We start from the raw sequence: 14057 nt of genomic DNA, 5'->3' as shown, positions 1-14057 counted from the left end.
ATCCTGTCACCCCAATGTGAACACAAAAGCTCCAGAGAGAACTGCCTCCAACTTCTATTCAGTCAATTTGCAAACTAGGATGGCCGGAATTCATTGGCAAATAGCTGTGACTGAACAGGGGACACTCCAGTGAACTAATCCCTTCGAGCACTCTGCATTTTGCAGGGAGCGGCAACCTGCCAAGAGCGCCCATTGAAGCTACATTGCTATTGTGTCATTTTTAATGCAACACTGTTGTCTTCCTCAATACAAACAATGACTGTCGGTATTTTGGCCTTTTGGAAGTATTACCACGACACCAGTGATAGGCCACAGGAAGGCAGAAGTCTAAATGGTTCCTACAAATTGCAAACTGGAATAGTTTTTTATCAATGGCCATGAAAATTTTAAATTTACGTGTTATAACATTAAAACTTAACTCCTGGCCCACTTTCTACTGTTTCTGAACCTGAAAGAAATCACATTCAGTATGTTATTAACACATTTGGAAAGAGCCAAGTTCCTCTGATGAAGCATAAAATGTAACATGGGCATCGCTGCGATGTGGAGCCTTTTTAATTAAATATGTAATAATTCATCTTTCCAACAAAATGGGTGTCAGGAGTTCATTCAGAAATCTTTTGCTGGCTGTCCAGAGTTGGTCCACAGCTGCAGGTTCACCTACTTCACCAGTCACACAGTCCTCTGCTTAAGCACTGATCTGTTTAACAACTGTAAGAAGGCAGCTTATGGGGTCTGTTTAGCTCATTATTCTGCCACTGCTGCTGGCTGTGTGTACTCACCTCCCTAAACCCAGGCTACCACCTGCTATTTTGCACCATATGTGATGGAGTGTGTCTCCACAGTTTTGTGATCACCAAAACTGAAATGTTGTGCAGTGAGAGTGTTAGTCCATAACCAACTACCAAGATCTTCCCCACTGTCTGAGTCATGCTAACACACTTCACTGTGCCATGTTTTCACTTAGTCCACCCGGCCTCTACTCTGCCACAATGCCCTTCAACCTACAGTTGGCCGATCCTGCAGATCTCTTTTTAGGAACGCAGTCATGGGAGCAGATTGGTGGGCTCAAAAAGTGACACGAATACTAAGAGCGCCCTCGCATTCAGTCAGTCTACCGCCCAGGGCATCCTGTCTTAATCCCTTTGCAGAGACCAGACAGAGCCTTGGCAGAGTGCATTTGAACATGGAGGTCCCTGCAGATTATTTAGCCCATGCAATTATCATAATGGAGGCAGCATAAGGTAATACGTGAATAGGAATTGAATTATCACTTGAAAGGTGTCTCTTTACCCTCACACTCTCCCTCTCCCCAGTAATGGCACAAGATAGCAACCTTCCTCTACTTACCCTGAAATTAAAACACATAAAATAACATACAGAGGCTCTACATATAATGTGGTGCTGTTTAATGTCACAACACAATTGATAAATTCCCTGTTAAACAGCTGCAGCCAGTTTTACTTGTCTGACACTAGCTGTACCTACTCAACGTGGTCTGATATGACTCCCATTTCCAGAATTCACAAATGTGTAATGTCATGAAAATGTCATGATTTAAAGCCAATCAGCTGCACTCAGATATTCATATCTTCTGAAATCATCTCAGGACTTTCTACACATTAGTTTGATACATTTGATACGGAGATAAAAAGTAAAGGCACATTTCAAAGCTGTTCAGTAAACAACGGCTAAGACAGCAATCATCTTTCTACAGGGCAAAGTGGCCGGATGTCTCAAAATAATATTACATTTCTCATCAGATAAAAAGAGACTGATTAAAAATAATGTCTTCTGTACTGTTCGAAGACATAATACCACAGCGTATTCCCCGATCACAAATTAAAAGGTTTTTGCCCTCACAGTAATTGTCTGTCTGACCATAATTCCAGATGGCAGTTTGATTGCGCTCAGTTTTGCCTTTTTTTAATTTAATCTCGTTCCATCACAGATTGGAGAAATGAGCCTGGTCATCTAAAATTGTGATGATTTTCAATAATATGATCGTGCCATCTGGGAGCACTGCTGCCCTGAGGGGATGGTGGAGGCTAAGCTCAGGTCAGAAGGTCCACTGTACCACCCCTTTTCTCACACATTTATGATGAGCGCACAATACTGTCTGCTCCCTTTGGTTGGTCAGAGAAAACTGAGCTTGTTAGGCAACCAAATTGCCACGATAAATGTTGGCAATGTATGTTTCTGCCAATCGTGGATAAGTTGAAACTTTATATTTATTCATGTTGCATCTTTTTTTCTTCCATGTTTCTTTAGGTTCAGTTTTCAATTGTATCATTTGACAACGCTGTGCTTATGATTTGGTTAGGTTTAGGCACAAAAACAACTTTGTTAGGGTAAAGAAAAGATAATGTTTTGGCTTAAAATATCTGTTTTGGTTGCCACAAGCATGGCAGCAGACGATACCCAGTGGTTTCACACTTAGAAATGTTGGTACCCAGTCTCGAACTCCAGTCACTGTCTTGGCAGCCTTCTTGCCTGTAACTCCACCACCATCCCATCTACCTCCAGCAATAACAGTCAGCACATAAACATGTAATGTGAATAAGATATGACTCAGTTGATAGAAATGTAAACATGGTACATAGGCCTATGACACATAAAAATGTGAACATATCAGTGGTTTGCAGATATGTTACTGCCCACATTTTATCCTGGCGACTGGGCTGTGTTTGGCTATTTAGAGACTATTTTTACCTCACATTCAGCAGAGCAATGCCAACAATTTTGGTCATAAATTAGCAGGAATATTTTCAGTATCTGAACGGATTCTAGCACAAGCAAAAGGATGGATGGTGTGTTTTCTATATATATTTCTGATCCATATACCTTTTGTGGGCTTGAACTTTTGGAACATAAACCCTAAAGCTTAATCAATATTTTTTCACATTAGCATTACATCAAATGAGAAGGCTCGCCAAGATCACTGAGTGTGTCAGCAGACTCTGCAGTTACATAAAGCTTTGCAGCTTCCTGTAGCTCATTGTTTATAATGTTATGACCTGCACACAGTATTTGCTGTATGGAGAGTCGATATAGAGTCAATATATCAGTCAGTTTGTTTTCAATTTTTTTGTGCCCCCTAGTGTTCAAAAAATCGATTAATGCAGCTTTAAAATTAAAGGAACCAGTGGAGGTTTTATGGGAAAGCATTCAGAAAATCCAATTACATTGTTCTATTACAATGTTCTATTGAACTGTTCAAAATAGCTAAAAATGGCTTAAATTGAAGTATATGGAATATAAACACGTTCTGGCACTGTTCAAGTGCAAACAACCGAGTAAACACTTTTCCTCAGCTTATTAAAGATCTGCAGTCTTCATCGTATACTGAACCCTATAGCTGAGTTCCACTCCACCTTTTTACTGACGCCTTTGGCAGCCATCCATTCATAAAGCACTTTATCTTTGGAGTGATGAGAGAAAACACTTCAGCAACAGCCAACCATGACCTTACTTGTATGTCTGTTTTTTCCTTTCCATGTCTGCAGCCGTCTTTCAACAGGACAGTATAGAATGTTGCATGGATCGTATCTTCCATACAATCAGGGAGATGTTAACATTAATTCAACTGGAGATGAAATATTGTATCTCCAGACAGTTATATTTCAGCAGTTTGGCCAAGATGCTCCTGCCTTGAAAATGAAATAGTGTGGCTGCTGTCAGTTTTACTTTAAATGATTCAATTGAAGGTACAGGAATAATTTAAATTTGATTTCATTCAGAGCTGAAATAATGATTTCTCATCCCTCTTTGGGCTCCCCACTGAGTAAAGTAATATTCCACACAGGGTGTAGCTAAAGAAATAAACACCAAAACGTGGTTTGCATTATTCTTTTTTGTGACCTAAACTGAAATTCATTGCAGCAGAGGCCTGTAATTCTTCTCACAGAGGAGACCAGAGAAAAGAGAGGCAGCGCTGCCATCACACCTTATTTCAAACACTCACTAAATGTGACTGGTGCGAAAAGCCTTTTGTTTCAAAGCATCACTCCTACAACAACTGCCCAACCAAACTGGATGATAAAGACAAGGCAAATAAAAATATATATCAGGCGTTAGCAGCTAGAGGAAATGACAGATGCGATTATACCGTAACCACAGTAAACATGACAATATACCGAGCATTATGATGTCCATGCCAACTGCAGTAAGGCCTGTGGTCTTAACAGCCTGAGCTTACCACCGTTACAGGCATAGACAGCATTTAAAATTGGCTGCAGCAAGCAAGCCAGTGACAATACTATAAAAATATTTGTCGACCAACCCAAGAGAATGAAAAATGAGAAAGAAAATACAGTTTATGTTTGCTGTTCTGAGACTCGTCCGGTCAACGGAAGGGCCATCATTTCTGTTCCTGTTAAAAGAATAGACTTTGGCTGATAAGTCAGCAGCACCCAACAGCCACCGAGATTTATTTCCCCAACACGAGCACTCTCCGTACTGAAGCCGAGATGGGGGAAGGGAATTGACTTTTGTTTTTGAGGTGGAGCAGTGGCGGAGAGTGAAGCACTCTCAGCATGCATGTCGGAGTGAGACGGCAGCAGTGGTGGCCTCTAGTTATCATGGCCACAGTGCAAGAAAAACCACCAACCCGCCTCCCCCCCACATCCCCTGAGACGTATGCAAACAAGCATGAAATGTGCACACACACCGCAACAAAGAGGTTTCTTTTTCTCAAAGTGTTGGATTTAAAAAGTATTTATTTCACTTTAAAACCATGGAGCAACACAAACAGATGGCCACAGTCATGAAATCAAATTAGCCCATTAACAAATGAAGTAATTATTGTTCAGATGTTTACATGCATGTAGCCTACTAATGTGTTGATACTGTAGCTGAACAGAATGACACAACCAACATAAAGCTGCACACAACATTTGGAACCACAGCACTCGTTGTATCTGAAGCTTATAACAATGTTTAATCTGCATTTTCTAACTGTTGGAAAGTAAAATATGAATCAGTTAACTTGTTAGTTTAATCTGCTGCTTCTGATCTGCAAAAACCTTTACTGTTTATTTTCATAATCAATAAATGTGCCAGTTGTTATCTTAATTAATCAATTGATCTTTTTGTCTATAGACCGAATCACCATTGTTTATTTTATTGTACTATGTTGCTTCGCTGGCATCTTTGATATCTACCCAACAGTGACATCTCAGACTAACTGCTTGTTTGAGGTAAACTCAGGCAGCCATTTTCTTTAGTCTGTGGCCCAATAGGTAAATTATAGATAAATTAGGTCTACAACCTAACGATAGCGAAAGTGTTGTAATCAATGAGATATGAAAGCATCAAACATGCATTTTTGGAGGAATTAGATGTAAACACTTAGAAATAACATCTTTACAAAAGACACTTAGATTGTAAGTTATTGTGTGATGCAGAGGTTTCCTATCCGGAAGTTACTATAAACAAACATTATGATTCAGTCTGTGACGTGTCATTGAATATGCCATTAGAGTCCAAAGTTAGAGACCAAAAGATAATCAGTTTCCACGTGACAAAGAAAAACAAATCTGTAAAATAAAAGAAATTGACAATTCTTTAGGCTCTATTTTGACCATTTAAAAATATTTATGATTCTGACACTGTTTGAATGTTTTAAGAAGGTATTCAAGAAAAAGAAAGTATTCACTGTGTATCCAAAGCATTATTGACTATATTGAACTCCCCTATGTTCAAAAACTATTAAAAAAAACATCAATGAGACACCAGCATTGCACTGGGGACATGTTGCTTCATTATAATGAACAAGAGTCGTTAATGTTGAGTCAATTCTTTGCACTCACTAGTACACCAAATGTAGACAATAAAAGGTCCCCTACAACTGCACCATTTACTGATGTTTGGATTGTGCTTGAGTTAGCTGTTTACGGATAGGCTAGCGCTTTTTTTTAAACAAAAGATAAAGATGATTTTGTTACTTATTTTTAAAGATTTACATCTTCAATAGTAACAAATGGACTCTGTGAGTGCTCTGAGTGCCACAGACACAGGAGGAGAGTCAGAAAATATTTAGAGATTGACTAATTTGACTGGTCATTTCTTGGGATGTGTTGACAGGAAGAGAAAAAAAACAGCAATAACATACTAGTGGTAACGCTTTATATCAGGGTCCTTACAATAAGCATTAGATAATGCTTGTCATACAAGTCCTTTCTAAGGTGCTTATTAACATAATACGACTACCAAGGCAGAACCCTTACAGTAGCTGCCTGGCTTCAATTCCAGTCTGGAACCCTTGCTGCACGTCATGTCTTGTAATCTTTAAGGAAAAAAAATGTTAATAAGAGTATAACAAAGGATAAGTTAACCCTAACCAGGTATTATCAGCATATGGTCAGTTAAAGTCATACATTTGTTTGTAATGCTATCAAAACTCAATATTTTATTAACATTCTTCAGCAGTCCATAAACTGCTAACAAGATTCTCGTGCTTATAAATGTCTTACTGAATGTGTTTATGATGCTATAATAGATACTTAGATAGTCTTATTAAGGTTAGTAAGCATTTTATAAGACTTTTATAAGACTTATTACCTATTAACTAACACTAGTTACAAGGATCTTAATATAAAGTATTACTATGCTGTCTTGTTTATCCTCGTGTATTGTATATATTATGTGCTAATATATTCATTAGCTCTGGAGGTTTGTGTTATATTTTCAGACACTGACACACATTCTAGTTATCCAGCTGTGTCTCCGAGGCACAGTGTCTGTGTACAGGTCTTGTCAGACACAGATGGCCTGTGAGGTCTCAAAATCAGCACAAACGATGTTAAAAACAAGCCACGCAACAAACGTATGCAAATGTAATGAATCAGTAATGTGTTGAATGAATTAGCAAAATGACATTCAGTTCATCAGACAGCCCGCTCAGTGGCCACAGGCTTCTTTCTCCATTATGATGTGCGACTTGCCAGATTTCATCTCACTTCATATTTCACTCAATCAATTTCACACTCACTGGATCAACTGCAAAATGGCTGTGATCAGTAACTGTCTAATAAACATGTGTGTTGTGTTCACATTAGGAGATGTACTGTATAAACATGTTTTAGTTTATTTTTAGTCGTTATCATTACATTTAATGTAGGAACATGAAATACTGCTGATTGGGCATATTAAGCAGCAGAGTGTTAATGACATTAGGTTTTAACTGTGATCATATCATTAACAGAATATTGTGTCTCACATGAGATTAGCATGCTTACTGCTGAACATGTGACTTTGTTGTCTGATAGCAGAAGTGCAAATTGAGATGTTTTTTTTTTTTTCCTGTGACTTGGTTGGAATAATCCTATTGAACATTAAATAGTTCAAATCCCCCCTTAGAACTCTGAGGGGACATGCTAAACATGCCGCCAAGAAAAAAAAAATCAAAATGTGACTGCAAAGCAAGTTGTTCAATAATGTAACATTTCTTGCTACATCTCATCCTTATTGATGTATTATCTTCCTCAGTTTGACTTGTGTGGATCAGCGTTAACATATTCCTTCTCATATTCAAACCGTGAGATGAGAGATTCTTTTTTTGGACGTGTTGCCTAATTGTTTGATTGGTAGACACAGTTATTTAGGTCTTTGCATGGTAGACTGCCAAGCTTGCTTCCCTGTTGTGCGTGAATGTCCAAGCGGAAACGTTTTGCTAGTTGGAGTAGAATGTCGCTGCTTGCAGCACACAACACTGACAAGACTCTAATCATCCGACATTGTAATTTAAGTGCTCTGAAATACTCTGCTTTATATTACAGTCTCCTTGCTATGCGCACCCTGATCGAGACATTTGTTACCTTAGCACTTTCCCAGCAAACTCATTATAACAAATGAATTTGGCAAATCACAGTGGTGTCAAACATAATGCCAGTGGCTGCTAGTGCAGCAGCAGAAAACTGAGGGTGGGTGTGTTTTTATGTTGCTGGCAGGATTTAAGATGTAAGCGGCTAGTGCTTTCAGTGGCTATGAATACATGTTGAGCGTGCCTGGATGGAATTAATCCACACAGTGTTGCACCAAAAGGAAGGATGTTTGAAGGAAAATGTTTTTCTTCTGCAGTAAATGTGCCACGTATATGTAATGCAGCACACTGTGCAGATAAAATGTATTATGAAGAATGCATGTGGCCAAAGCTATAATGACTCCATGTGTGGTACAACAACAGCTGAATTTTACATACTTTTATATATATTCTTTTCATTGAGCATTCCAGTGGAAATGCAAACAGAGTTGTTTCATTGACAGATGATAATTGCCATCAGTGTGTCTGTCATGTCTGACGTTTTCTTCTCTTAGGTGGCAGTGCAGGGTTGTTGTAATTCCAGCCAGACAAAATGAGCTCCTGCCAGTGGGATGCCTCATCCGATATGATTCCCCAGCAGAGGCTGATCGCTCCACAGCCTCTCTCCACCACGGCTGGTGTGGCAGCCCGGCTGGTGCAAAACCAAGCCACATGCAGACTCATTTCTACTGATTAAGTCAGCCACTCATCCTCACCGGAGAACATTTTCACCTCAGTTAACAATTTTTACAGTTTAGAAAACACCTGTCATAATAAACTCGTTTCTTCTTGCTCATGGGTTGATGGAAAGAGCTGATTAGCAGATAACTTGACTTGGAAGAGTTAGAGAGCGACAAGGAGAATACTTACATCTAAGGACCCAGAAGGCGAGGCTAATGTTTTTTGCACCAGGCAAAAGTGCTTAGCTCCTGGCAAAGGCATTAACTGCACTGATGAATGCTGTCTGCATCTTAACTGCACTTAACAGCAACGCTTCACACAATGCTGTCACACTGTATAATTTCACAGCATGTATTATATGTTTGGTATACGATGTGTATTGATTCACATACTTGTAGGTTACCATTATAATAGGCAGAAGATAATAAGGGGTGACAGCAACACATCAACACTGCTGTGTGGAGGTGGAAGGTAAAGGCTGTACTGTATGTACTGTATATAAATGATTTCTATTTCTAGTTTCTTGTTGGACACATAATTTGTGAGATAATTAATAATGCCATAGTTATGCAGGGACAATACAAGACCTCTCCACACTCTTGAATCACGCCATTTGTCAGGGATTCTGGTGTGACGATAAATTGGATGGTAATGAAATGTAAACATTGCAGTACTGCTTTGGATAAGCAAAGCGTGTATTGCCTCTTTTAAAAGGCAATACACAGGCTATGGACTATTTTATTATAAAATTGACAAAAAATAACCCTCATTCTGTAATTGTTTGTGAATGTGTTTTAAAAAATGTGTGTAGAGTAGCGAGATGATTTCTTTGCTTGCTGGCGAATTCATTTCACAGGTTGTATTTTTTTTTTTTATCCAGCATGGATATTATGTATCGTTTCTCATTAGCACTCTGATTTTGTTTGCAAAAATGCAGGCTCACTTTCTTTGAGTGTGACTCTTAGTGTCAGCGTGACTTGTCTTGAAAGTGAGTCCCAATGTCATCAACAGAATCTGCTATTTCTTTTAAGATGTTCTCAACTGAGGGTTTGTCTATTAGATAAAAACTTGTCAATGAGGAAGGGAGCTTACAAGAAATTCAAGGTTGTGTTCAAATGGTCCTGCTCATTTTTCATTTTTAAAACATCAACTTGCATCAACTTCTGTGAAGACTGGAAATCTGGGACAATCCAGGGTTAGAGAGCTAACAAAAAGCTTGTTATATTCCACAGAAGGAGCGTATTATCAATCAATGGAAGTTGTTAATTTGTCTTATTTTGTTTTCTTTTGCCATCAAATGGTACAATAAAAATAGATCAGGGCTGCAAGTAATGATTATTTTTTTATTATCAAGTAATCTGGTGATATTTTTTTGACTAATTGTTCGGTCTATGATGAGTCAAAAAAATCATGAAACACAGCCAACATAATTTCCCAGAGCTCAAAGTTACATCTTTGTTTTATTGTTTGTTTCATCTGACCAACAAACCAAATTCCAAAGATATAATTATATATTGTTGTCAGTTAATTTTCTGTCGGCCACCAAAAAAGTTCTTGCATTGAGCTGTTGACATCTTTAACTACAGCAACGTCTCACTGTTTTATGTGGTTACTAAATATTATTCTTCCTGTTTTCTTCTTGTTGCAGAGAACACAAACAGCAGATGAACTATGAATGCTGAACACAATGATCTCCTCCCTCCAGCGCCAGACAATGAGAGGTCGTAGGCTGAAGGGGGCGCTGTCCAACCCCCTCTTTGTGCTGCTTTTGGCCCTTCAGATCCTGGTGGTGGCTGGGCTGGTTCGTGCTCAGACCTGTCCTTCCGTCTGTTCATGCAGTAACCAGTTCAGCAAAGTCATATGCACCCGCCGCAGTCTACGGGACGTCCCAGATGGCATTTCCACCAACACTCGCTACCTGAACCTCCAGGACAACCTCATTCAGGTCATCAAGGTGGACAGTTTCAAACATCTGCGCCATCTGGAGATCCTACAGCTGAGCAAGAACCACATCCGCAGCATTGAAATTGGCGCCTTCAATGGGCTGGCCAGTCTCAACACCTTGGAGCTCTTTGATAATCGGCTCACGACAATCCCCAATGGAGCATTTGAGTACTTGTCAAAGCTGAAGGAACTGTGGCTACGGAACAACCCCATCGAAAGTATACCATCTTATGCCTTCAACCGGGTCCCCTCGCTTCGAAGGCTGGATCTAGGTGAGCTCAAGCGTCTCTCCTACATTTCTGAAGGAGCCTTCAAGGACTTGAGCAACCTGCGCTACCTGAACCTGGGAATGTGCAACCTCAAGGAGATCCCCAACATCTTACCTTTGGTCAGGCTTGAAGAGCTAGAAATGTCAGGAAACCAGATCGCTGTTATCAAACCCAGCTCATTTACAGGATTAGTCAACCTCCAGAAGCTGTGGATGATGCATGCCCAAATCCAAACTATCGAGAGGAATTCTTTTGATGACCTTCAGTCACTGGTGGAGCTCAACCTGGCTCACAACAACCTTACCTTTCTACCACATGACCTCTTCACACCATTGCATCGTCTGGAGCGGGTCCATCTCCATCACAACCCTTGGAACTGCAACTGTGATATCTTGTGGCTCAGCTGGTGGCTGAAGGAGGCAGTGCCTGCCAATACCAGCTGCTGCGCCCGCTGCCATTCCCCTACAGTCTTTAAAGGTCGCTACATTGGGGAATTGGACCACAGCTACTTCCAGTGTGATGTTCCTGTCATTGTGGAGCCACCCAGTGACTTAAATGTGACAGAAGGCATGGGTGCAGAGCTTAAATGTCGTACAAGCTCGCTGACATCCATCAGTTGGCTTACACCAAATGGCTCGTTGGTGACACATGGGGCTTATAAGGTGCGTTTGTCTGTACTCAATGATGGGACACTGAACTTTACAAGCGTCACAATGCAGGACACTGGGACTTACACCTGTATGGTTAGCAACACAGCAGGCAACATTTCTGCCTCTGCTGTGCTTAATGTCACCTCTGTAGAAAACAGCGGGGTGACCTATTTTACCACAGTCACCGTGGAGACCATTGAGACCCCGGGGGATGACAGCCAAACACCACTTCCACCATTCGGCTGGGTTTCATCCTCAACAACAAAAGGTACTCCTGTTTCTACGAGGACCACAGAGCGGACTTACACCATTCCAGTTCTTGACCGGGATGGAGAGGAAGCCCTCAACGGCCTGGATGAGGTGATGAAAACCACCAAGATTATCATCGGCTGCTTTGTGGCCATCACGCTTATGGCTGCTGTTCTGCTGGTTATTTTCTACAAGATGAGGAAGCAGCATAATCAGCAGGATCCTGATGGCCCTGCCTCCTCCATGGAGGTCATTACCGTTGAAGAAGAGCTTGCTGGTGTCGCTGCCATGGAGAGACACCTATCTCTGCCCCCTCTGGAGCACTACAACCACTACAACACCTACAAGAGCACTTACCACCACCAGCCAATGCTCAGTACCATACACAGCTCAGCCACACAGGAACCTTTACTGATTCAAGCCTGCTCAAAAGACAATGTACAAGAGACCCAAATCTGATCTTGAATTTGACTAATAATCCAGTATCAGCAGTTTCATACTTGGGAGTACAATGGACCAAAACGGGAAGATAAAAGAAATCAAAGTGACATTGACTTGACAAAGTTGATGTCGATAATTGCGAAAAATCAGCATTCGGCAAAGGGACGACATATGATACTTTAACAAGTGTCTTTACAAAAACAAAGATTATTTATTAAAAGTATGTCTAGTGGCTAAATGAAGAAAAACAATTTGTGATAGCTTTTTAGCTCATTTTATTTCTCTCTCTATCTCTCTGTGTAATACTGCACAAGGGAAAGAATGGTTCACTAAAAGCATATAGAATGTACGGAAAGGAGAAAATGTGAAACCACCGTAGAAAATGGCCTCAAACTAAAATTAATGCAATGCAATTTATTTGTTTGATTTTACCTGATAATTACATGTTGTGTTAAAGGGCATTGTTCAAGTATTTATGAGCATTTAATTGCAAGTTGTTCAACATGCCATGTCCAATTTGCCGGAGCTTTATGAGAGACAAAACATAAAAGGGGTTTATTTCCATTGCCATCATATTCTAGCTGTCACTCAACACAAAATGAGATCTTTTAATGACACAGCTCTGGATGATATCACAGTGAAGCCAGCATGCCTGAGGAGCAGAGCAGCCAAATGAGTAAATGTGCATTTCCCCTGTGGCTCCTAGCAGCCATACATCCTTCACTTTAATTAAGATTAAGTTTTAGCTCCCACTCCTCCTCCTACCTTTTCTTTACACTTCTACCTTTACTACTTATTTCCTTCTGCTCTTCCTCTCTTCTCCTATCTCTGAATTTTCCATCATCCCTGTTTACCCTCTCTCTGATTTTTCCACTTCTCCTCTCCTCCGTGTCCTCTCGCTTCTTTGATTGTCTCTCTGTCACTTAGCTTGAGCACGTTCCTCACCCCTCGCCATGTCTCATTTGTCTCGCTTTATCCGCCGGCATGTGCCGCACGACGGCAGAATATTACTTGGGAAAATGAAGGGGAGCATAAGGCTGCGGTGTGTAGCCTCCCTGTTAACCCAGTAATGATCTACGTCCACTCAGTGTCGCGTTACCTTGCCATCACCCCAGGGTCACACGAGCCTGGGCACTGATAGTCCATCTGTTATACAGATAAAGAGGCAAATGAGGCGGCTTTGTAATGTAGTGTGACCCTGTCAGACAAACACAGACGGGGCTAACATAGTCACTGAAGCAGCTAGGAACCTGCAACAAAATAAGGGGAGATGGGTTATAGCTCATTAATCTGTATCAGCAGTTCATTTGCAGACTAACAGAGGAAAGCTGATAACAAAACAGCATGAGACTTTTCCACTCTCTGTGTGCCCAACATCTAACCGGGGATAGAGGCCTTTGATATTGAAGCGACCCCTGCTCAGTCTCATTTTCGTCAGAGAAAAACACACACACACTTTGATGTTGCATCATTTATAGACCATCTAAACATTGTCTCTCCTGTAGTCTGTTTACGCTTTGCCTTTTTTCATTTAGGTCTTTCAAAGAGGACGGCTTAAGGAAGTGGGAGGTAGGGATGAAAAAAGTGAAGAACGGTGGGTGGGGAAGGAGGGAGGGTGGGATGGTGGGTAAGAGGAGGGGGAGCCAGACCCACAACGGTCATGAGGGGTCTTCAAACAGAGATATTGCAGATATGAAGGGAGAGGAGTGAAAAAAAAGATAAGGAATAAGGAGGCAAAACTAGCCATCAGACTGTCGCCATGGAAACAGTGACCTTGTGGAGAAAGTAAGAAGAGGTAGATATGCCTTTCGCTTTGGTCTCAGTGCAACAAGCATATTTCAGTTTCCCACTGGCGATTTCATAAATGCGACTCATTACGGACGAAACTGGCATAATGGAATGCATATTTACTAATGGTTTGGATGGGAATTGACCAACACATGACGTCACCTTTGCAGAACAACACACCGCCTCAGTTATTTAGACGAAATAAATCACTGCATGATGTGCAAAAAAAACCCA

At 40.7% G+C, this 14057-nt stretch overlaps 1 protein-coding gene across 1 annotated transcript in view; it reads left to right on the top strand.

Moving 5' to 3' along the window:
- Positions 1-13624, top strand: part of lrrc4cb (leucine rich repeat containing 4C-b) — a 44473-nt gene extending 30849 nt beyond the window's left edge. The window contains exon 2 of the mRNA XM_084351906.1: positions 10131-13624. Within this exon, the coding sequence (XP_084208032.1) occupies positions 10158-12053 (1896 nt within the window). The 5' untranslated portion in view covers positions 10131-10157 and the 3' untranslated portion in view covers positions 12054-13624. The remainder of the gene's footprint in view (positions 1-10130) is intronic.
- Positions 13625-14057: the final 433 nt, after the last annotated feature.

The sequence above is a fragment of the Pagrus pagrus genome (genome assembly GCF_965226575.1).
Source record: "Pagrus pagrus genome assembly, chromosome: 1".
In the NCBI taxonomy this organism is placed as follows: Eukaryota; Metazoa; Chordata; class Actinopteri; order Spariformes; family Sparidae; genus Pagrus; species Pagrus pagrus.
The sequence above is the reverse complement of the archived record's forward strand: the minus strand, read 5'-3'. Positions and strand labels throughout refer to the sequence as shown.